Below are 25,122 nucleotides of genomic sequence, written 5' to 3' on the forward strand. Positions count from 1 at the left end.
TGTGGGGACACACACACTCGAATATAAAAAACCGATTTCTAAAAAACCGACTTCTATCAATTTGACCTAATTTCGTAGTGTAGACATACCCAAACACGGCTGCTAGTCTGAAACCTGTACAAGCTAAAGGCCTTTATAGCTAGGGTGTCCAGATACCCTGATTTTATAGGGAAGTCCCAGTATTCAGGGCTTTGTCTTCTACTGTCACCGATTATCCCCCACCCCCTGTCCTGGTTTTGAACACGTGCTAGTGGTCACCCCCTCTGTAGCTGCGGCAGCAGGATGGGATTTTGCTCAGCCACCAGTCCAGCACCCTTAGGAGTGCAGTGCAGGTCCATGTGCTCCACTCAGAAGCTGGCTCCAGGGCCAATTAGCAGAGGGCATGTTGCCCTGCCCTTAACATACCGGCATGGCTGGCTAGCGGCCCGCCTGGCTTCTTCTACACGAGAACCCTGGGCCTGGGCGCACCCCCGCCTGCTCTGCCCACTGCTCTCCGGCCACATGCGCATCGCCGCGCACCCAGGACCGGCTCCCTGCCGGGAGCGGGACTCGCCCCCCCCCCCCGTCAGCTTTAGGACCCGGGAGACGCTCCGGCCCGGCCCGGGGAGAGCACTTGAAACGGTTTCCATAGCTGCAAAGGCAGCTGCTGCCTCAAGGCAAACTAACCAGCCTTGCCCCGGCCGCCCCAGGCTCCGGCCACGGCTCCCCCGGCCTGCGCGGTGTGTCTCCGGCAGGTGGGTCTGGGGCGGCAGCGGCGGGGGGCGCTGGGCGCAAGGAGAGGCGGCGGCGGGCAGGCAGCAGGCGCCGGGGAAGGGGGGTGCGGGCGGGGCGTCGCACAGCCCCCGGGGCAGCGGCTTATGTGCGGGCAGAGCCTAGCGGGGGCCCGGCCTGGGGGGCCCGGTGTGGGGGGGGGGTAGCTGCGGGGGGGCCACTCGCGCGTGTTGGACGCTGGCCGGGGCTTCAGCGAGACGCGGTGGGGGAGGTCAGCGCTTGTGTTGGCGAGAGAGACGCGCTTTGGAGCCACGCTGGGCTCTGCTTCCAGTTGGGGGCTGCCTCCGGTAGAGGAGAAATTGCCTTTGAAATCATTGCGGGGCCCGGCAAGTCAGCGGAAGCCCAGGGCGGGTGGTCCCCGGGGGCTGGCGCGGCAATTGCAAGTTGGAACAAGGCTGCGGGCCCCTAGGAGATCTTGGGGCGGCCCCGGTCAGAGCTTGCCTCCTTTTCTCTTACAGGAGTTGAGCCTAATTGATAGCAGGAAAGGGCGGGAGTTCAGGAGCCGGCTGCACAGGTGCTGTCTAGTGGGGAATGGACTGATGGAAACATGCTTGTTGTCGCTGCTTACATTGGGGTTTTTGTTTTTACTTAAATATGAACAAACTACGTTAGTGCTGAAAGGAGTGATAGGGACATTTGCTATTCTCATGCAGAAAGTCCATTAAGAACAATTTATTCATGAGAAAATCTGAACTGATACACAATTGTTCTTTGCAATCCTCTCATTAAAGTCCAGATTCTCCAAGCAGTTCTAGAAACATTTCCAGTGACTTTCCTTCAGTCAACTTTTGGAGTAGCAACGGTGTTGGTCTGTATCCGTAAAAAGAAAAGAGTACTTGTGGCACTTTACTCCTTTTCTGTCAACATTTGGAGGCATTTCCAGTCCAGCTGTGTCTTTTTGTTTTCCTATAGAAACAGTTCAGTTCATGGCTCAATTGTCAAATCATGGTTTCCTTGAAGGAGGGGTTAGGTTTAATTTCCATTGCCTACTGTTCATGGCCATTATATCTTACACTTCTGGGTTAAAGTCTTTAGATGTGAAAGTGATGAACTAATAACACTGATGCAAGTTGCCCTCTCCTTTCCAGCAGTTCTGTCAACTATTCCCGTGTTGGGATAATCACACTGTAACACAGAATTACTGTGGGGAAAAATCTACTCTCATGACTAAACTGAAACCACTCAATTTGACAACCTTGTAATCTTGACCTGATGGAAAATCTATTTCTCTAGAGGAAATCGGCTTGTGTGTTAAAGTAAGAGGAAACTTTATTTTCATTAAGTGAAATTTATAAAAGCTCTGAGAGAGGCTGCTTAATCTGACTCAGACTATGGTATTCTGTGTTTTTGCTGAGACACTATACTTTTATACTTAAACTACACAGCAATTGATACATTTGAGTGATGTTTCTAATTTGCTATGACGCGTCTCTGCTCAACTAGTATAAAAATGTCTCCAAACCTTGACAAGAATATGTGTCTGTGTTTACAGGTCAAATGTATTTGAATTTAAACACACTGTGGAGAAACGAGAGGCAGATCACAGAATCTCAATTTTTGTATCCAAATTTTTGCACATGGGTGCATTCACAAAACCAGTCTCATGAGGCCATGTCTGTACTGCACTAGCATAATCTTCCCAAAAATTCAGTCCAGTTTTAAAATTGGTTGGAGCTACAGTATAGGCAAGAGCTGCTCTTTTAACTATTTCAGTTAAAGTTCCTGAAAAAACTTTAACAAAATTTGTTATAAAAATGGTTCTGACTGTTGAAGCTTTTTCTATATTGCCCCTCTAACCAATTTGAGATGTGTTTTTTGTCTTGTTTTTTTAGGCGAGAAATATCCATAGTGTAGATCAGGGTTTTGTTTTTGTTTTTAAAGACAGTGTTGGTACTTTTATTTTGACACGACCAGGATATGTTGGACAGTGATAATCTAGCTCCCTTTGGCCTGGCTGGACTATATGTTGCCCGGTACATACAAAATTAATTTGAGCTAAAGAGGAGGAGCAAAAGTCTGAACTGCTGTACATGCATGAAAGTTCTAGTTTTCTTCCAAAAGTTCTCAAAATACTAAAAGTTCTTGTAAAGAGATAACCGAGATAATAGACTAATAATCTAATATTGCTACTTCTATAATAATTAATACAATAGACTTTGGGAATCAAATTAATCATTCTTATTTATGTTTGCTTTTTAATTTGAGCAATGTGGGTCAAGATATCTCACTTTTTAAAAAAAAATCTCTACTATCTCAAAGAATGATATGCCAATGAGAGATTTATCTGAAGCAGTTCTTTAGTAACTGAGGAACTTTCAGTGATAATACTTACTAGCAACAAGAGCACAGTTACATATTAATAGCAGTAATATCATATTTAATAGTATCAATCCAGTATTCTCAGCAACAAACAGGAAGTCTTTCAAGTTTGTTCTCTAAGGACTGACTGCCAGTAAGCCGGATCCATTATAAAAGTATGTAGGCAGATTTCGCTATAGCTTGTTGCCACTGATCTGCCAATCACAGGCACAGTGAAAGACATGACCATAAGCAATTTTATATATATATCTGCAGTTGTTTTGGCTTGCTAAAAAAAAATATTTTTTCCATATAATAATTTATTCTGGTCATCGTAAAGAGTCCCTATGCAGATCAACAGCATACCATGACTGCACACTGCTCATGACTTGCCCAAGATCTCACCGGCAGTCACTTAAAGGTGTGAGTCGCAGTCCAATGCTTTAACCAGCAGACCATCCTTTCTCTCAGTCTTCAGTAGGCTTGAACCAGAGGACAAGGTATGTTTTTGTTTCTTCTACTCAGTCAAAATATTGGTATGTAATTGGGTTGGGGAGAAACACAAATAAATAAATAAATAAATAAAATTACAATGATCCAGAAACTACACGTTCAGAGCATGACTTAAAGAAAAAATTTGGGGTGGTATTTCTCTTTCACACTTGTTCTAATAGTTAGACAAGCTAACTTTTTTTTTTTAACTGTAAAAAGGCAACGTTTTGAGGAAGATGATGTGGCTTGGTAAACTTGATTGGAAGCACTTCAGGTTTTGTTTAAATTCAGTTAATATTGTCCTGTAATGTTGTTGGACGCAACTTTTTCTTTTTATGGCAGTCCTCAACCCCTCAAGTTTCACCAGATCAAATCTAATTCTTGTAGAACTTTTGATGGCTAATGCACACAGCAGATCCCTAGCCTATTTTTCTTCAGATGCTGTTTGTTAACACTGAATAAGTAAGTCACCTAAATGTAGAGACTCTGCCATTCAAAGGACACCTACGTACTTTCACGAAAATTAAGGGGGAGTACTTTGTTAGGCAGTTCATAACTACCTTTATTGTAAATTAGGTTATGTATACATTGACCTTTAGAAGTTTTGTATCTAGACTTCATTGCAAATGTGCTGTGGTTTTTGAAAAACATTTTTTTTTTCCATTCCATCTGCCACCCTCGCTCCCCCCACTACCCTTTATTTTCTATGTCAAACACTTGGTGATATTTTCTTTTTCACCGGTGGAGACTTGGTTGGCTGTGTAGACATACCCTTAGTTTAGGTTTAGAAATGTCTAATGCTGGATGAGCAAGGGAAGTGAGCCTGCTTTCTTGGAGGGATCACTTTTTGAATTTTAAATACAACTTAAGTTCTGATTTTTGGGTACACATGGAAAAGATATTGGGCCGAATTCACAGAGTGGATGGTACAGAGGGGCTGTAACCAAGCTGCACATTCTCAGCAAAAAATTCCTATTGGAGGGGAACTCCCGGCTGGCACATGTGCAGTGTAGCTGGGCCCTGTGCCTGTGAGTGCCCACACCCACTTATGAAGATGCATTACTGGAGATGGAAGGGGCCTGGCAAGACAGAGCTCCACCATAACATTTCTGCACTGGCATAGGTCCATAAAGAAAGAAACAGTTTCAGACATCTAGAGAAACATCTCTGAAAACTTAGACTGCTGCAGAAAGCCTCCCAAACTTTGACATACAATGTACGCCTATTTTAGGAAATATATTTTGTGAAATTATGGTCTAGAGGTTGAATGCTGTTTAATTTGCTGTGACACTTTAGCCTTGTGTTAAAACTTAGTAGAAAAATGGTACAATAACTCCTTGCTTAACGTTATAGTTATGTTCCTGAAAAATGCTACTTTAAGCGAAACGATGTTAAGCGAATCCAATTTCCCCATAAGAATTAATGTAAATGGGGGGGGTTAGGTTCCAGGAAAAAAAATTTTGCCAGACAAAAGACTATACACACACTCGCGCGCATATACACACAGTATAAGTTTTAAACAAACAATTTAATACTATACACAGCAATGATGATTGTGAAGCTTGATTGAGGTGGTGGAGTCAGAGGGTGGGATATTTCCCAGGGAATGCCTTACTGCTAAATGATGAACTAGCACTCGGCTGAGCTCTCAAGGGTTAAAACATTGTTGTGAATGTAGCCTCACACTCTACAAGGCAGCATGAATGGAGGGAGGAGACACAGCATGGCAGTGCATGCAAACATTCCCTGTGGAAACTGAATGTGATGATGAACCCATACTATCCCACTGGAGCGCACAACTCCCTCCATTTTCCAAAGTGCCAGAGCAGGGACTGTGTGTGTGTGTGTGTGTGTGTGTGTGAGAGAGAGAGGTGCATTGCCCCTTTACACATTGCCCCTTTAAGAATGCTGATCCTGCTTTAAGTACATTGCCTTTTTAAGTAGATCAGCAAGTTGAGGCAGCATGTGCTGCCAGCAAGCTCCCTCCATCCTGAGCCCTGTCCTATCCCCCCTCCCCCACCATCTGTGGAGATGAGGTACGGGGGGGGGGCATGCTGACATCAGCACCCCTCTTCCTGTTATACCAATACAATAAAAACCAGCAGGATCTTATTAAAGGAGAAAAGGCAAAATGCCACATTTATTGTGAATACAGAAAGAATCATAGTAAGCAGTTAGTTATAGCTTTAACATTCCATTCAATTTTATATTTATTCACACATTCATTCATATACACACACACAAACAGGTGTGTGGTTTGCAGAATCAGACCCCAAAGTTCTCACTTTCTAGAGTCCATTTTTATAGGAATTTCTTCCTATGCCAGTCTGTGGGAATTGCTTCATCATGCTGTTGCTGAATCAACAGATAGCACATTCTTGACGGCTCCGTGCTGCCAGATGTTATCTTGTTCTTTGGTTCTCCCATTCTTGAGGCTGTTGGGTGGATTCCAGTCTGCCCTCCGGGGGTCCTCTGGTTATTTCCACTTGACGCCTTCTTCAGCCGATGGACACTGGATTCTTAGGCTGGCACCTCCCTGATCATTCAGTTATTATCCACACCAAGCATCCATCCACATACATCCTCTATCTCTATTTTAATCACAATTGTTAACAAAGCGAGATGAATACAACAAAAGGGCGGGGAGTCTCTGGGTGCTGTTTCTGTTGTTACAGAGTATTGCTTTGAGTCTCTCTCTGTGTGAGTAGTTGTTGTTACAAAGAATTGCTTTGAGAACAGACTCTGCCCCGCATCTCGTTCGTCCTAAGGGGATCCGCTATGGTGAAGGTACCCCTCAACAAGGCAGACAAGATCGTCCGGCAGCTGGTGAAGAAGTGGCTGTTCCTTCCCCAGAGAGCCAGCAACGAGCTGGTCTATATTGCCCACAGGTATGGCGGTGCCAATGTCCCCCGCATGGGTGACCTGTGTGACATTGTGGTGATCACCCACGCCTTCCGCTGCTGACATGTCCCGACGCCATAGTAAGGAACATCGCAGCAAATGCCCTCCATGACGCAACAAAGAAGCGGATCGGCAGAGCCCCCTCCAACCAAGACACCGCCAGCTTCCTGAGCGGTTCCCTGGATGGCGAATTCGGATGGGACGGGCGTGACATCGCTTCACTGTGGTCCCGCGCTTGCAATGCCTCACATCGCCTGGGGAAGTGCATCGGCTGCCGCTGGGAGTGGTGCGAGGAGCACCAGGAGCTGGGAGTCCTGGTGCCGCAGATCAGGTCTGAGGACAACACCATTGTCACCCCGAGCGCCAGGGGCATGCTGGAGAGGACCCCGAAGGCAGTCATGCACTCGCTGTACATGGAAGCCCTGAAGCATAAACCGGACCAGGGTAAAGCCTTCGAACTTCCTCGCCGGGAGTGGCTTCACCCGTTTCACCGACTGGCAGTTCATCCACCGTGCTCGGCTCAACTGTGTCCCGCTCAACAGAGCCGTCCGCCACGGGAACCGAGACAAGCATTGCAGGAAGTGTAGCTACTCTGAGACCCTGCCCCACGTTCTGTGAAGCTGCAAGCCCCACTCCAGAGCCTGGCAGCTGCGCCACAACGCCATCCAGAACCGCCTAGTGAAAGCCATCTCACTGCGCCTGGGGGAGGTCACCGTGAACTGCGCCATCCCCGGTACTGACCCGATGTGGTAATCACCGATGAGGCCCAGAAAAAGATCATCCTCGTTGACATCATGGTATCCTTCGAGAACAGGACCCCGGCCTTCTGAGAAGCCTGGGCTCATAAACTGGAAAAATATGCCCCCTGGCCGACACCCTGAGAGTGAAGGGCTACGAGGTGCAGATGGATGCTCTGATCGTTGGAGCCCTGGGCGCTTGGGACACCTACAACGAGCATGTGCTTCGGACCTGTGGGATTGGTCGTCACTACGCACGGCTCATGCGGCGCCTCATGGTCTCTGACACCATCCGATGGTCCAGGGACATCTACATTGAACACATCACGACAGTACCAGGAGGTGTGAGCCGGTACGACGTAGTGCATCCACTATGGGAAAGGGACTGAGAGGCTTTTTCCACTGGACCATATGAACTGGAACCATAAACTCATTGAACATTAAATCCCACTAAATGTGGGTAGATCCATCCCCATCATCGTATCCACTCATTATACTCCACACCTGAACATAGCCATTATATGGACAACATACCCCCATATCTCAATGTCTGTACTTCGACCGGTTAAACTTTCTCCCCCAATCGGGGAGATTGCAGATTATGTGTTCCTTACGCCACCAGCTCCTAAACCGAATTTCACACCCCTTGATCATCTGTACCTTATTCCCTGATAACCAGAAACTTCTATGCTTGAACTCTGTACCGTTTTCTTTTTATTTCAACATTATCTTAATAAAATTATTGTACTAACACAATTAGCAGCTTGCAAGTTTCACACAGAGAGGGAGAGAAACAGTACCAAAAACCAAGAGACCTCTTAATTAGTAATACCCTGGAATTTAAACTCTGGGGAATCAAACTCATTTGTGATTTTAATACAGAACTTCTTTAATATGATCCAACATTCCCCCTCACCTCCTGTACAGCAAGCAAGAGTCTCTGGGGAGCAGCTCCAAGGCAGAGGGCAGGAGCAGCACATGGCAGTGGGGGGAGCTGAGCTGCCTGGCAATTGATAGCCTGCTGGGCAGTTGCCACACAGGGAACTCAGGGGGACTGATGGGGGACTGCTGGTCCACCCTGGTTCCAAGCCCCTACCAGCTAGCACCAACGGGCTGCTTTTTCTGCAAGCAGTGGACAAAGAAGGCAGCTGCCAAACGACGTGACAAGGGAGCATCGCGCAACTTTAAACGAGCATGTTCTCTAATTGATCAGTGACGTGACGACGTTAAAGTGAGGAGTTACTGTACGCGTTTTCAGTTTCACAGTATGCCCCTTGCAGAATTCATTTTGGACTAAACTCTCACCATAATGAATCGTAAAGCTGTACTTCCACCACATGCCTTATCAGGAGTTATTCTACTAGCGTTGTGCTGAACGACAATTCTGCTCAAAAGGAGGAGCTCAGATATTCTAGCTGAGATCATTAGAGAAGCAAATATGCAATATGGACACTAGCAACATTTAATGAAAGATTTCAAGGGGTTCGGAAACTGATGCTGTTCTGAAATAGATCATACTTGTGGTACCTTAAAGTGTACCTCTGCTCTGAAAAGTAACTCTGCAAAAATGGCAGCCTTGAGTTCCCTTAATATTGTCTCCATAAGTTCTAGATCTAATTTGCTCAGAATGTAAATGTTACTTTCTCTTTTCTAGTCCTAGTCCTGCAGACTCAGACTGGAGGTCAAGTCCTTTTATTGGAACCACAGTCCAGCCTGGCTAAGAACTTTGCCTTCTAGTTGTCTGACTTCTTACGATGAATGGTTGGAGCTGCCTTACCTAAATTGCTATTTATGTTCTAAGAGACCCTACCTTCTTGAGATAGACCAATGCTGAACTACAGATGTAACTAGTGAACAAACAAATGATTGAAAATATCTTATATGCAGTGTTGTTGTCGCTTTGTTGGTCCCAGGATATTAGAGAGACAAGGTGGGTGAGGTAATATCTTATTTTTATTGCTTTTATGGCTTATTACAACAGTCTATAACCCACTATCCCCTGCAGCCTCCACCAGCACAACTTCCCCCCCAATGACTGGAGGGGTGTTAACTGGCCACTTCACCTTGAATGGTCCTCTTTGAAATATGTGTTAACTACTTATGCTAAACAATCTGTTCCATCTTGCATTTAGCTATGAAACTGAGTACATTTCCCAGACCTGAAGAAGAGCTCTGTCTAAGCTTGTCTCTCTCTCAACAGAACTTGGCCCAATAAAATATATTAACTCACCCACTTTCTCTTGAAAATATCCTGAGCATGAATTTCTTGAATGGAAACACTGTAGTAGGCTTGCCTGTATGCAGGATCATGATGGTTGTAATTAGCACTGTCTCAAATCTTTTGTTTAGTGTTTGCTTGTTGGTAAAACAATATTATAACTTATTCCCCATAAGCATTCATCTACATCCTAGGGGTAATAGTCGGGTTGTCAACTGTCTGGGTTTTACCCAGGTGGTCAATTTTTTGGCTTCTGTGTCCGGGTGTCATTTAGAGTTGCCAGATGCCTGGTTTTTGACCAAAATGTCTAGTCAAAAAGGCGACCTGGCAACCCTAAATGGCACCCAAACCAAAAGTCCGGTTACTGAGGACAGGGTCATTAACCCACGCCAGCCCCTGCTTAGTCAGGGCTTCCTCCTGCCTGCAGGCAGGCTCCTTGAGAGGATCCAGCAAGTGACGGGGGGGTGGGGGTGGGAGAAGAGCATGCAATGCTGGTGGAGCCTGGGGGGTCCGGTTATCTGCAATTAGAAAGGTGGCAAGCCTAGGTAGGACAAAGTTAACAGTGGAGGATAATGTGGAAGAAGTGAGTATAGAAGTGAGTTTGAATTAGAAGGATGAGGCGCCTGGTCCACAGGAAGAGGAATGTCATTCCAAGGTAGGCAGCAGCATGAGAAGGTGACAAAGAGAGCAAGAAGAAAAGGCTGGGGCCAGGGGAGAGCTGTGCAGAACCTTCAGTTGGGACTAGAAACCTGGAATTCCTGTGGAAAGAGACAGGGAGACAGGAGGGAATGTGACATGATCAGGCAGTAAAAATGGAGTTTATTTTAACTTTTTAATATTGGATGGTTGCCCCATCTCAAAAAAGTATATTAGAGTTGGAAAAAAGTACAGAGAAAGGTAACAAAAAATGATTAGGGATATGACTTCATAAATATCTGCTTCAATTACCTTTGGTAAATGAAATAACCAAACAATCATTCATTTTCTGATATAGCTGTAAAACTAATCTGAAAAGTTTTCAAAATAAATCACTTAAAAATGTATAGTGTGTACCTTCTAAAAATGGAGCCTACATCTGTCTCTGAGTTGTGAAGAATATGTAATAAGGTTATAACAACCAACAAGAATGCACTTTTATGTAGAAATCCATGATTAAATTGAGTCTTCCTGAATAGTGATTTAAATCCTGATTTAAATCAAATCCACCCTGCTGTAAGGTAATATTTGAATGGTTGTCTGGTGAGCCTCTGTGACTATGTGAGCCTCTGTGACAGGAGAGAGAGACACTGATTAGTGTGAAAAGTCCCTCTGCAACAGAAGGTATTACATCCTGCCCAACAGGAAAGACCCATTGGCACCAGACAGACTATGGTGGAATGTTAAACAGTATAAAAGACTTTGTTGCTCTGCACTCCCACTGCCCCCCCAAAGATGAGTCATGCAAATGGATTCCTCCCATCAATTGAGTTTACAGCTCCAAGCACAAGGGAGAAGGGGAATAAAAACCCCCTAACAAGAAGGAACTGGCTTTCAATGCTGCTTGGACTCTAGTGGGCAAAGTTACTAGGCATATGCAAGAAATCCCCAAGAGCTTGCTTGTTATAGAAACTTGTATTACTTTTTGAACCTTAAGATTGTAACTCATTAGTGTGTTTCAGAGTAACAGCCGTGTTAGTCTGTATTCGCAAAAAGGAGTACTTGTGGCACCTTAGAGACTAACCAATTTATTTGAGCATGAGCTTTCGTGAGCTACAGCTCACTTCATCGGATGCATCCGATGAAGTGAGCTGTAGCTCACGAAAGCTCATGCTCAAATAAATTGGTTAGTCTCTAAGGTGCCACAAGTACTCCTTTTCATTAGTGTGTGTATGTTTACCTGCTTTAACCTTGTAAATAACTCTCTGGATGGACCTTTGGTCTGACCCAGGATGGACGTTCTTATGTTCTTTTCCTATTTAATAACTCTTTTAATATAGTTTATTATAGAATTGGCTACAAATGTAGTTTTGGTGTAAGATCGAAGGTGCAATTGACTTGGGGTAAGTGACTGGTCCTTCAGGACTGGGAGTAACCTGAATATTGTTACACCTTAGAGACTAACCAACTTATTTGAGCATAAGCTTTCATGAGCTACAGCTCACTTCATCGGGTGCATAAAAGTGGAAAATGCAGCGAGGATGTTTTTATACAGACAGATCATGAAAAAATGGGTGTTTATCACTTCAAAAGGTTTTCTCTCCTCCCCCCACCCCACTCTCTTGCTGGTAATAGCTTATCTAAAGTGATCACTCTCCTAATAGGTGTTTATCACTTCAAAAGGTTTTCTCCCCCCCCCCCCCACTCTCCTGCTGGTAATAGCTTATCTAAAGTGATCACTCTCCTTACAATGTGTATGATGGTTGTAAGGAGAGTGATCACTTTAGATAAGCTATTACCAGCAGGAGAGTGGGGGGGGGGGGGAGAGAAAACCTTTTGAAGTGATAAACACCCATTTTTTCATGATCTGTGTGTATAAAAACATCCTCGCTGCATTTTCCACTTTTATGCACCCGATGAAGTGAGCTGTAGCTCACGAAAGCTTATGCTCCAATAAATTGGTTAGTCTCTAAGGTGCCACAAGTCCTCCTTTTCTTTTTGCGGATACAGACTAACACGGCTGCTACTCTGAAACCTGAATATTGTTGTGATTCTTAGTGTAAGGGACTGTCTCTCACAAAGGTAACCTTACCTCGGTGGCAAGGCAGATTGGTCTGTCTGTGGCTCCATGCTAAGGCTGTTGTAGTGCCTCAGGAGTTTCGATTTGAAGGTTGGTGAAATCTAAGTATAGAACTCAAAACCAATTTGAGTTTTGTGTCCTGCTTCTTAAGTCTGCCCTGAAGTTGGTACTCATGCTCTGCAGTCACTGCAGGCAGCTTCTCATGATGCTATGAGAGAAACAGAGGGAAAGTATAGAGAAGGGTCCCTTAGACTTGGGAAGAAAGAGGACTGTGCTGCGGAGAAGGCAGAAGCAACATTGACTAGGGATTAACAAGGTAAAGTCAACACACTGGGAATAGCTAGCCTGCTCAAGGAGCTTTGACTTAAAGGGGATGAGGGCAGTAGGGTGAAAGTTTGGAAAAAAGTGGGGCGGAGTGAGGATTCCTTTAGAACAGGGAAAAAAACCTGCTTTAATGGAGAGGAATGGACAGAGCATTACCGAGACATCAAGGGAGCAATTGAAATTAAAATATGTGAATGGATGAGGATGATCTGACAAGTCAAATTGTTTGAGACAGACATGATTGAGACCTCAGTAGGACACAGGGCTAACAGAAAGCAAAATCCGAGGAGGATAGAACTGGTGTAGGGGATGGAGATCTGCTCCTATAGCCTGTTCATTTTTGTATCTTAACTGTCATGATATGTGTTCCTATAAATTTTGTAACACTATGAAGTTTTGAGCTGTTTCCTATGTAGGAATGGACATATAGTTCATGCCTCTTTTTCTCTTGCATTTTCCCAATCCTGTGATGTCTAGCAATTAAAAAAATTTAAGGCAAAAGTCTTGAAGCTGGGAATGGGTGACAGGGGATGGATCACTTGATGATTACCTGTTCTGTTCATTCCCTCTGGGGCACCTGGCATCAACCACTGTCGGAGAACAGGATACTGGGCTAGATGTACCTTTGGTCTGACTCAGTATGTCCGGGTCTTATGTTCTAATTAGGACTGTCAAGCAATTAAAAAAAATTAATTGCGATTAATTGCACTGTTAAACAATAACCGAATACCATTTATTTAAATATTTTTGGACATTTTCTACATTTGCAAATATATTGATTTCAGTTACAACACAGGATACGAAGTGTGCAACGCTTACTTTATTTTTTATTACAAATATCTGCACTGTAAAAAACAAAAGAAATAGTATTTTTCAATCAATCTAATACAAGTACTGTAGTGCAATCTCTTTATCATGAAAGTTGAACTAACAAATGTAGAATTATGTACAAAAAAACCCCCTTCATTCAAAAATAAAACAATGTCAAACTTTAGAGCCTACAAGTCCAATCAGTCATACTTCTTGTTCAGCCAATTGCTCAGACAAACAAGTTTGTTTGCAGAAGATAATGCTGCCTGCTGCTTGTTTTCAGTGTCACCTGAAAGTGAGAACAGGCATTTGCATGGCACTGTTGTAGTTAGTGTCGCAAGATATTTACATGCCAATGCACTAAAGAGTCATATGTCTCTTCATGCTTCAATCACCATTCCAGGGGACATGTATCCATGCTGATGACGGGTTCTGCTTGATAACCATCCAAAGCAGTGTAGACTGACGCATGCTCATTTTCATCATCATCATGAGTCAGATGCCACCAGCAGAAGGTTATTTTTCTTTTTTGGTGGTTTGGGTTCTGTAGTTTCCACATCAGAGTGTTGCTCTTTTTTAAGATTTCTGAAAGCATGCTCCACACCTCATCCCTTTCAGATTTTGGAAGGCACTTCAGATTCTTAAATCTTGGGTTGAGTGCTGTAGTTAGGGTGACCAGATGTCCAGATTTTATAGGGACAGTCCCAATATTCAGAGCTTTGTCTTATATAGGTGCCTATTACCCCCCAACCCCTGTCCCGATTTTTCACACTTGCTGTCTGGTCACACTAGCTATAGCTATCTTTAGAAATTTCACATTGGTATCGTCTTTGCATTTTGTCAAATTTGCAGTGAATGTGTTCTTAAAACGAACAACATGTGCTGGGTCATCATCTGAGAATGCTATAACATGAAATATATGGCAAAATACGGGTAAAGCAGAACAGGAGACATACAATTCTCCCCCAAGGAGTTGATCACATATTTAATTAAGGCATTATTTTTTTTAACAAGCACCATCAGCATGGAAGCATGTCCTCTGGAATGGTGGCTGAAGGATGAAGAGACATGAATCTTTAGCGCATCTGGCACATAAATGTCTTGCGATGCTAGCTACAACAGTGCCATGTGAATGTCTGTTCTCACTTTCAGATGACCTTGTAATTAAGAAGTAGGCAGCATTATTTCCCGTAAATGTAAACAAATTTATTTCTCTTAGCGATTGGCTGAACAAGAAGTAGGACTGAGTGGACTTGTAGGCTCTAAAGTTTTACATTGTTTTGGTTTTGAGTGCAGTTATGTAACCAAAAAGCCCTACATTTGTAAGTTACATTTTCATAATAAAGAGATTGTACTTGTATCGGGTGAATTGAAAAATACTATTTCTGTTATAATTTTTACAGTGCAAATATTTGTAATAAAAATAATATAAAGTGAGCACTGTACACTTCGTATTTTGTGCTGTAATTGAAATAGCTATATTTGAAAATGTAGAAAAACATCCAAAATATTTAATAAATTTCAGTTGGTATTCTGTTTTTTAACAGCGTGATTAATCATGATTAATTTGTTTGAGTTAATCGCATGAGTTAACTGCGATTTAATCGACAGCCCTAGTTTTAATCCTAGTTTAGTGCAACTACTTGAAGTTATGACTGCACAACTACTTTGTGGTCTGACAGCAAACACTTTCCCAACATTTCCTGTCTGAGCAATGTTCGGTTGGTGGCTGAGCAGTTAAAATAATTGAAGATGGTCACAAAGACTTAAAATAAACTCATGCTTACTAAATATAGTTGTTTTTTGTTTCTCTGTAGCATCCTGTCTGTATCCAATTGGTTTAATTTATAAATTCAGATTGATCTCCGCTCCACCCTCCGTATCCCCATTCATAATTTTAACCGGGGCCCTGATCCTGCCGTGAATCCATGCAGGCAGACCCCTGCCTATGCAGAGAGTAACTAGTGATTCTGGAGTGCCCAACTGGAGACTCCTTAAAGGGGCCTGATTTTGAGAAACTGCCGAACATCTACTCTCTGAATATCAAGTCCCTTTAAAGGGGTCTCCACTCAGACACCCAAAAATCGAGAATCTCCAAATCACTAGTCACTTCTGAAAATCTTGGTCAGACTCTTAAAGAGTTGCTTCATGCCTGCTAAATTGTTGTAAAAGATTTTTAAAGTTCTAAAATATAAGGATTTCATAAAGGTGGTTGTATTTCTCACCCTGTCATGTGATTTCTTTTGCCGGTGCATGAAGCTGAGGTTTAAAAAAGGTGGGGGAAATTCCAGTGTGGATTTTTAGCAGTGTAAATACTCCTTTGCTGTGCATATGGCCTGTTACTAGGTTACAGGTGAGCTGTTTGAAACTTACTTGTAGGTTGCTGAGAATTTGGAGATACTGGCAGCTAATAGAAGTATTGATTTGATTTAAAATTGATCAAGTTTGATATAAAACTTAATTAGTGTGTAATGTTATGTTAACTTTCTTAGTTTTGGTGGAGACTCTAGTGCAGGGGTGGGCAAACTTTTTGGCCCGAGGGCCACATCGGGGTTGCGAAATGGTATGGAGGGCTGGATAGAGAAGGATGTTCCTCCGCAAACAGTCTAGCCCCCACCCCCTATCCGCCCCCTCCCACTTCCCACCCCCTACTCCTTGTCCCCTGACTGCCCCCTCCCGGGACCCCCCCCACCCCAACCACCTCCCCCGGGACCCCACCCCCCGGGACCCCACCCCCTATCCAACGCTCCCTGTCTCCTGACCGCCCACCCGCCTAACCTCTGCCCCATCCAACCGTCCCCGACTACCCCCCGGGACCTCCTGCCCCTTATCCAACACCCCACGTCCTGCCCCCTTACTATGTCGCTCAGAGTGGCAGGACAGGCTTATTGGAAAGCCTGGGAGGTGGGCAAGCGCAAGCCATGCTGCTGTGCAAGTGCGGGGGAGGAGGGACAGCGGGGGAGGGGCCGGGGGCTAGACTCCCCTGCCAGGAGCTCAGGGGCTGGGCAGGACAGTTCTGCGGGCCATAGTTTGCCCACCTCTGCCCTAGAGCTTGGAAATGTACCAATAAATAATATGCATCACTTATCCATAGTGCAACAGTGGTTTCAAAAGAAAGCAAGGCTTCTTCCCAGTGTTCTGCATTGCATTCTAGGGAATTGGAGGTGTTTCTGCCCCCCTTCCACTGACAATGAAGTAAGAACAGTTAAATATAATGCCTAAAATATAAACTTTGTTTTCTTTATGAGAAAAATGTATTACCCACCAAAAGAGATGAGGTAGGTCAAATCATTTATTTGCATTAATTTTGTTAAGCTATCTACACTTGATCTAAATTATTTCCTTTCAAAAATTAAAGAACTGTGACAAATGCATTCCAAGGCATTAAAGAATTAAAATTAATGTGCCTGAACTGATGTAAAATGTAAGTCTTCTTGTCTGTTTCAACTAGTCTTGGAGACAGGTGGTACTTAATTGCCAAATTTTGTACTAAGTGAGGAGATTTATTGTGTTGGAGCCATACTAGATACAGTTATAAAAAGCATTTTGGTCCAGTAAAAGATCAGAATGCTAGGCATATAATGTTTTTAATTTCTCTTCAACTCATATCAACTGTAAGGGACTACAGGTAAAATAAAACCCACTGCCTTGAGAGCAGTGTTGTAGCAGATAAACAGCTGCTTGCCTGTTGCTAATTTCATTAGGTATAAATGAACCCTTTAAGAGGTATATCCTGTAATATGCCGGCATAAAGGCAGATCCTTCTCCTATGACCCTCTCCCCCTCCCCTGATGCAAAGTCCTACTAGACAAACTTGGTACACGGGTAGGGTGACCAGATGTCCTGATTTTATAGGGACAGTCATGATTTTTGAGTCTTTTTCTTACATAGGCTCTTATTACCCCCAACCCCCATCCCGATTTTTCACACTTGCTGTCTGGTCACCCTGTACATGGGGGTCTTATTGAGGTGTGATACATCGTGCAATTGGGGGCAGTAGAGCTATTCCATGGCTGCTGTTGCTACTTCAGAACTGCAGTGACATCTGCAGCATTTCATGATTGTTCTGTGGATGGGAGGAATGGCTGATGGCTTTGCACAGAGGCAGAAATGCCTAAGCAGCCTATGGTGCAGCGAGTCCCGTTTGGAGCATAGCTTTGCAGAATCCAGGGAATGTGGTCCTTACGTGCAGATTCCTACAGTACTGCCCTTTCCCTGTATCTTCCCTGTCTGTCCCAGTTCCACCATTAAACCTGGGTGATAGTTGTAGTAGGTTGTGATAGGCGTTGGAGCCTATTGCAGTTGCCACTTCTGCAGCCCTGAGGAAGTTGAAAGGGTTAACTCATCAGCAAGTATTGGGGCTGTTGCCTGAAACCAAGAAGAGGATAGTGTTGGGAGTGGAAGGAATCTAAATTCCCCATAGTCTCTGATTTAAAAAAAATAAAAATTAATAGATCCATACTGAGTAAAACTTACATTATAAGCACTTCAAATTCTTTCTCACAAGACTTACTGGCCAAGCTTGCAAGACCATATACTCAGCTCAGTAATATTTCTCTGTGTTTCAGAGTAGCAGCCCTGTTAGTCTGTATTCGCAAAAAGAAAATTGGTTAGTCTCTAAGGTGCCACAAGTACTCCTTTTCTTATTTCTCTGTGTGGATGCAATGTGCTAATTTTTTGAACACCGCATCCCATCAAAGCCAAAGCTTCAGAAAATGTTCTAGGCATCAGCAGGCAGAATCCTGTTGATTTTGGGGGAAACTGGAAAACCAGAAGAGGGAAATGAGAGGCACACAGCACCCCACCCCTCCTTCCATCTGTTTAGCAGAGCCAGCAGCTTCAGCCAGCTCTGTAAATTTCTGTAGCTCAAAGAACCAGTGGATGGCAGCCATTGACACCTTCCAGTGTAATAAAATAAGCATGGGGATTGGGAGGAGTAAGGGAGGCATAGTGGGGACTAGGGTGCGCACAGAATGCCTGACAGGGAGGGAGAATGGAGTCCCTAGTATGGGGGGTGGGCACAGAGCACCTAGGATGGGAGAAGGGGTAAATGGGGGATACATAGAACCCTAGATGGGGAGACAGTGGGGATCTCTGGTATGGTAAGAGGAATGAGGGGAACACAGAGCCCCTGGCGTGAGAAGAGGATTTAGAGGGGAGGTTTCAGGAGTTGCTGAAATACAGAGAGGAGGGTGGCTAACAGGAATCTTGTAAAGTGGAATGTAAGGATGCAAGGTGTCCCTGGTGTGTATAATGCACTCAGCTACAGAAGCAACGAAGTGTGTGACTCTCTAATTGATTTTGCTGTGTGTGTGGGAAGAGAAACTGAAGTAATGTGTGTGAAGTACAGTATTAGAGCTGCCATTGAAGATGGAATTTTTTTTTTAATTTTCTCCTGACAATGCTAACGTTTTACTCAGATGTGACCCTTCTCACCAACCGTTTTCACTTCCTCGTTGTGGTTTCCTCTTTCTTCAACTCAAAAGCTTAGAACTTGAGTTTCTCTTTTAAAACAGAGCAGAGAAAGACAGGAGTTACTATTCATCTTATTTGAAAATGCTCTAGGTGCTTTGAAAAGCCTTTAATCTGACATAATTGACGGCTGAAATCTTGTATTAATCTAGTCAAAAGTCAGAGACTTAATGAAAGCGGAGGAGGATTGTTTTCCTTTAATTTTTTCGTTGTTAAAGACAACGTCTGACATGAGTTCACCTACTTGCTGCATTTCTAATGTTTGCAATCCACAAAGGTCTAGATTCTCAAAAGGATATCAAAGCATCCTGTTGTATCATTATAAACCTTTGGGATTTGTTGATCATTATTGTCAATGCTGCTGCATATTTTGGTACTGGGTAAGTTGCATATTTGTTGTTGTATTTTGTTGTAATGTATACCCAGATTTGTTTCAGTTGGACTTGAAACCTTTTTCCTTCCCCCTCCGCCCCCGCCCAAATCTTTAGTAATTTAGTAAAAAGAAAATTAAAAAAAAATTAAATCAAACTTGAGTAAAATTTAGAACATAGCAATTAGGCAGGGGAACCAGAGTAAGTTGCTAGTGCTTTGCAACTCCAGGATGAGCATGAATATTACTCATTATTTTCATACAGGTAGCATGTCCACTTTTCTAAAGACCACACATAGGAATATTATATGTACTCCTACTATTCTCTTTTTGAAATCTTGAAACCCCCTTTCTTATTTCTACACATTAACATCAGTCAGCAGTTGGCAAGGAGTGCTGTTAGAGGCTGGAGCTCTTTCACCAATTCACCATTTCTGTGAGGACGACCTGCATTACCATTAGCATAATGTATCCGAACTGGCAACAGAATAAACTTTGGGATCAGACTAGTTGCAAAAGTGCCCTGTCAGAAATAGTTTTAAACATTTGGACTTTCATTCTATTTCACTATAAATGGAATTTCACTGTATCTTGGTTCATTATAAAGGTGCATCATATGGCAAGGTAGTACATTTGCCTTGCTTGATTACTTTCAGGGTCTCATTTTGAATACTCTCAAGTCTATGCCACAGCAAATAAGAAAAAACAAATCACAAAGCAGAAAAACTAGTGCTTTAAAATCCAATTATATAAGTATGTCTGCCGAGCTTGTATGTTTCATGTACATTTTAAGCAACAAAAACATTTTTTTACACTGCAGAACTATTGAAGATGTTTTAAAAAGCCTCTTTCTTTACATGAAAAGCAAAATAATGATCCATGTCTAGAGCACCTTGTGCTCTGGATTCCTCAAATAACTTTGCTGTGATACGCAATGCCCCGTTTCACAAATGACTTGCATTTTCATCAGTGACTGGTTTTGGGGGACATTGAACATTTTATGCATGGCCCTGCTGCTGCTGCATCATTGTAAGTAAGTAAGATGGTGGCTGCCTGAGGTGGTGGTATTTACATAGAAGTAAAGAAAACAAGAAGCCTGACCAAAATGGAAAAAGGAAGGCAGTGTTACTGTAGGCTTGAGAGGGGCGTTTTCCTTATGGGTTACTTATGGCTGTGTTCGTCTATTTCTGGCAGAATTTCTCCTGGGTCCACTAGTCTGACATCAACTAAGTTCAAAGTATGCCGATGATTGTGTTACTAGTTGAATACTGCACAGGGAGTGCCAGTTTGGTGTGCTACTTTTGCTGTTACTATTTGCTTTAGAAGAATTCTTGAAGAGGTGGTATCGTGATCACCAGGTACGGGATAAAACAGTTACAGTAACTGGTCAAGGCTAACAAGCTTTGATTTCCTGTCACATTTATAGGTGTGGCAGCACTTTATAGACTAAAACTTCTTGAGAGGTCTACTGATAGTACAACCTATGAAAATTCATAACCCTACCCACTCCAATAAAAGAGGATGTGTGCACATAAAATAATGTGAAGATGTGCATAAACCCTTTGCTTCAACTTGTAATGGTAATGAAGCATTGAACCTGTGGAGAAGCAATAAAATGGCCTTTTTCAGATGCCTGAAGTTAACTAGATATTAGTTACAACTGTTTGCTGGGAAATCTCACAAGGAAACAGGGCTTTTGAGATAAGGCTACTGCTTAAAGGGAACAAAAGAGAACTGCTAGTGTAAACTGTGGAATTAACTGAACAGAAGGATCTTTTGCTCCTGGGTTGGAGGGAATTACTAAAGAGAGGAAACCACTTAAGAATAATCCATATGAGACTGAAACTATTGGTTAGGGTTTCTCTTTGGGAGCCTGTGTGACAGCATACGTTTGTAGAGAGACCGAAACAACTTCTTCAAAACCAAGTATGATTTGTTTTGCAAAGTGCTTAGAAAAGTAGATGTAAAATAACAGAGGCTTTTACTTGCATATTCCCTTTATCTGTAGCTCAGGTAGGTCTGGTTTATTCCCTGTCTCTGAATTTGGAGAACCAATTTACAGTGTTTGCATTGCCACCTAATCTTTTTGTCTCTCTGTCTGTCAGCCTTTTCATTGACACATCCCTGCTCAGCCTCTCTCGGATCACCCAAAAAGCCCCATCCTATCTGGCAGAGGTACCTTTTTAACTGGTAAGGGCCTTTTGATCTCAGGCTTTACCTGTGTAAAAGTAATGTATCCTAACCTGGATGGAGCCAAGAAGGTAAATTCTCCCATCATTTGATATTCTAACCATTGTTACCCAGCTTCAAAGGAGGCTGTGTTTGTTTTATCTGTCTTACTAGGTTCTGTAACATCGTATTTAGAGCTTTCTTTGATTCAGCCAAGCTGCAATACAAAATTGGACAGGGAAACTGAGTCACACATAATATTCATAAAGATAATAGAGATTTTTTTCCAGTTGGTCACATCTGTGACTGGTGAATATCTCATAGTTGAAGATTGGCTGTGGCCTTCTTTAGGGATAATGCTTGATGCCTCTGGTAGAGATTACTTGTTTACAACTTTAAACACAAGTTAACACCAGAACATCCATGAGTAAGAGGGGGCATCCATGAGTATGAGGACCTATATATTGTCCATAAGTTGAGACTCCACCTTCCCTCCAACTGCTACACTACCCTGCTCTGCTGCCTGAGTCTGCAGCTGCTGGACAGGCGTCCCCTGGATCCCATCTCCTCGCTCTCCACCAGACACCAAGACAACAGGTGCTGGATTTTACAAAGAGCTGCTGGGACTCCACTGAACAGCAGACATGACCTCTAGAGCCTGTAGACTTGTCCCTCTGTCATCACTACACAACTTCACTCCCATTCCCTGAGTTCTCATATGATTCTCTTGCCTCATTTTAGATAAAAGACTGACTTCCCACTTCCCTGCATCACTTGATTTCTGTACTGCGTTCTAGTGCCTTTTAACTGTGTGTTTGATTTCTTACTGCTCCATCTCATCTGCCCCCTTGCTTCTGGTGACTTTCTTTTTCCCCTTTCCCATGCCCCTTTGTCCCTGCCTTCATTACTTTTCACCTCTGATCCCCTTCCTGCTGCCTTCTTCCTTCCCTCCCTCCCACCCGCCATTCTAGGGTGATCAGATTTTATAGAGACAGTCCCCATATTTGGGGCTTTGTCTTTTATATAGGCACCTGTTAACCCCCACCCACCTGCGTCCCAATTTTTCACACTTGCTATCTGGTCACCCTATGCAATCCATGGCCAGACCTCACTCTTTTTCGTCTCTGTGCTCTTTGAAATATTTAGTCTATCAGCAAAAACTAGTAAAAATCTGACCGTTCTATCTTCTACCCAATAGTGTGTGCCAGAACTGACCGGTACCTGGCCCCCGTGCTGTGCCACTGACCTCTCTCAGTGCTTTCTCCTTCTGCCACGAGGACAGGGGGAGAGACAGGAACTGAGATTGTGCCTTCCCATTCCTGCTACTTCCAGACTTCATAGAATCATAGGACTGGAAGGGACCTTGAGAGGTCATCTAGTCAGGTCCCCTGCACTCATCTAGACCAGGGGTTCCCAAACTTGGTTCACAGCTTTTTCAGGGTAAGCCCCTGGTGGGCCGCAAGACACTTTGTTTACCTGAGCGTCTGCAGATACCGCCACTTGCAGCTCCCAATGGCCACAGTTCACCGTTCCCGGTCAATGGGAGCTGCAGGAAGCATTTGTCCACATCATTTTGAATTTTAATCCTATCCTCCAAAGCACTTGCAACCTCTCCCAGCTTGGTATCCTCTGCAAACTTTATAAGTGTACTCTCTATACTATTATCTAAATAATTGATGAAGATATTGAACAGAACTAGACCCAGAACTGATCTCTGTGGGTCCCCACTCGTAATGCCCTTCCAGCATGACTCTGAACCACTGATGATTACTCTCTGGGAACGGTTTTCCAACCAGTTTTGCACCCACCATATAGTAGCTCCATCTAGGTTGCATTTCCATAGTTTGTTTATGAGAAGGTTATGCAAGACAGTATCAAAAGCTTTACTAAAGTCAAGATATACCATGTTTACCGCTTCCCCACCCCCTCCCCTATCCACAAAGCTTGTTAGCCTGTCAAAGAAAGCTGTTGGGTTGGTTTTCCCCTCTTAGTCTTCAGAAGGAATAGGAAGAGGAAAGAGAATGCACCATCTGGATCCTTGTCTCACTCTGTATGTTCCTGACCCACATTACCCTCCTACAACTTCTGCCGTCTCCTTCTTCTTTCACTTTGTTTGTTTTGTTTAAATGTGCTAGATGCTTTCTGTGCACATAGGGAGCTGTGGTTCATGTCCCAGTTTTCCTCTTCTTCCAGTCCCCACCTTCACTCTGTGGGATTACAGCCTTTATGCTAACCCTTCTGATCTCCTTGTTCAGCTTTCTGCACTGCATCAAATCCCCTGCTCATTGCAACATGCAGACAAAGATAAACAAGCAATTGCATGGTGTTAACCATAATCTTTGCTCTTTCTCCATGCTCCCACCCTCTGTTTACTAGTTATAACTTAATGTTATAAATGTACATTTGGATTGGAAGCTCTCTGGGGCAGGGTTCATGCCTTTACTGTGTTCTGTAAAGTGTCTAGCATACTTCAGGCTAAATAAAAGTAATGCCTGGGTTGGGTGAGTTTTGACTCGGGGTCTGTCTACACAACAACTACACACCTGCAGCTGGCCCTTGCCAGCTGACTTGTGTTCACGGGGCTCAGGCTGCGGGGCTGTTTCCTCTCTATATAGACCCTCCCACCTTGCAGGCTCCTAGAGCCTGGGCTGCAGCCTGAGCCAAGAAGTCTACACAGCAAGGAAACAACTCTGCAGCCCAAGCCCTGCGAACCTGAGTTGTCTGGCACGGTCCAGCCACAGATATCTGGTTGCCATGTAGACATACCCTGAATGGTTTAAAAAAAAATGCTGAAAAACAAATCCATTGTAATGCTTGTAGTTCTCTGCAATTCACCACTGTACCCTGTCCCATGTGAGGCATTAAGGGGAGGACCTTCTGCACTATTGGATTTCACCTGTCTCCTCCTCCTACTTCCCCGAGCACAAGATCTCAGAAGGGGCTCCAGTCTAGGTAGGTTGAATAACAGGGTGAGGCTCTATTGTTTTGTGGTCCCCAAGAATGAAGTGGTCTGTGATTAGGTGAAGACCTCCCTCTTTCTTCCCCGAATAAGTGAGACATTTTGCATAGGACTCTTACCTTTCAAAGTTCCTTTTCTCCACATCCCACCCCATTTTACTTACCTGTAGGCTTGTGAAACTGTGGTGGGTGTCTCTCCTTAGTCTTCTCTTGGCTAAGCACTTTCTCTTCTTGCCAGGATAGGACTTCTCTGAGGACAAGCTGCCTGCTTAATTGGGAATGGGGGATGGTTTTCGTAGGGTATAACTCTTTGCATGCTGGTAGAGATTTGTACTACAATGAGTCCTGTAGCAGAGGGACTCTGTCATCAGGTGATGGAAGTAAATGGGGCTGCAAGTGTGGAGGCTCCAAAAATGACAACAGATTTGATCCTGAGGGAGAAGAGTTGATGCATGCTCAGGCCGCAGAGCCAAAGTCTCCTCCCCTGACTTTCTGCTTTATTGGAAACTGAGACTCAACTCCTGGTAGGTGGAGCTTATGTTGAGACCACTAACTTAATGCTTGCAGGCAGGCTGTTTAAGTAATAAAATAAAACACTTTTTTTTTTTTGAATGAAAAATCCTGGAGTTGTCCATCCCAGAGCAGATCCCATCTACTATCTCTCATGATTCTACATGTGACTCTGTTGTTATTGTTCTGGTGGATTGCCCAGGCTATTGTGGATATTAGTAATGTACAGCGCCATACAAATTTCATGGCCATGAAAAACGTGTCACGGACCATGAAATTGAGTCTTATCCCGTGAAATCTGATCTCTTATGTGCTTTTACCCTATACTATACAGATTTCACGGGAGCGATCAGTCTTTTTCAAATTGGGGGTCCTG

General features: G+C 43.7%; 1 protein-coding gene across 1 annotated transcript in view; it reads left to right on the forward strand.

The window, feature by feature from the left end:
• Positions 1-501: 501 nt before the first annotated feature.
• LOC140907199 (palmitoyltransferase ZDHHC11-like) overlaps positions 502-25,122 on the forward strand; it is a 91,151-nt gene continuing 66,530 nt past the window's right edge. Inside the window, 3 exon segments of the mRNA XM_073332579.1 lie at positions 502-674; positions 676-702; positions 704-734. Of these exon segments, the coding sequence (XP_073188680.1) occupies positions 502-674; positions 676-702; positions 704-734 (231 nt within the window).

This window comes from Lepidochelys kempii, chromosome 2 (assembly GCF_965140265.1).
Source record: "Lepidochelys kempii isolate rLepKem1 chromosome 2, rLepKem1.hap2, whole genome shotgun sequence".
Classification (NCBI taxonomy): Eukaryota; Metazoa; Chordata; order Testudines; family Cheloniidae; genus Lepidochelys; species Lepidochelys kempii.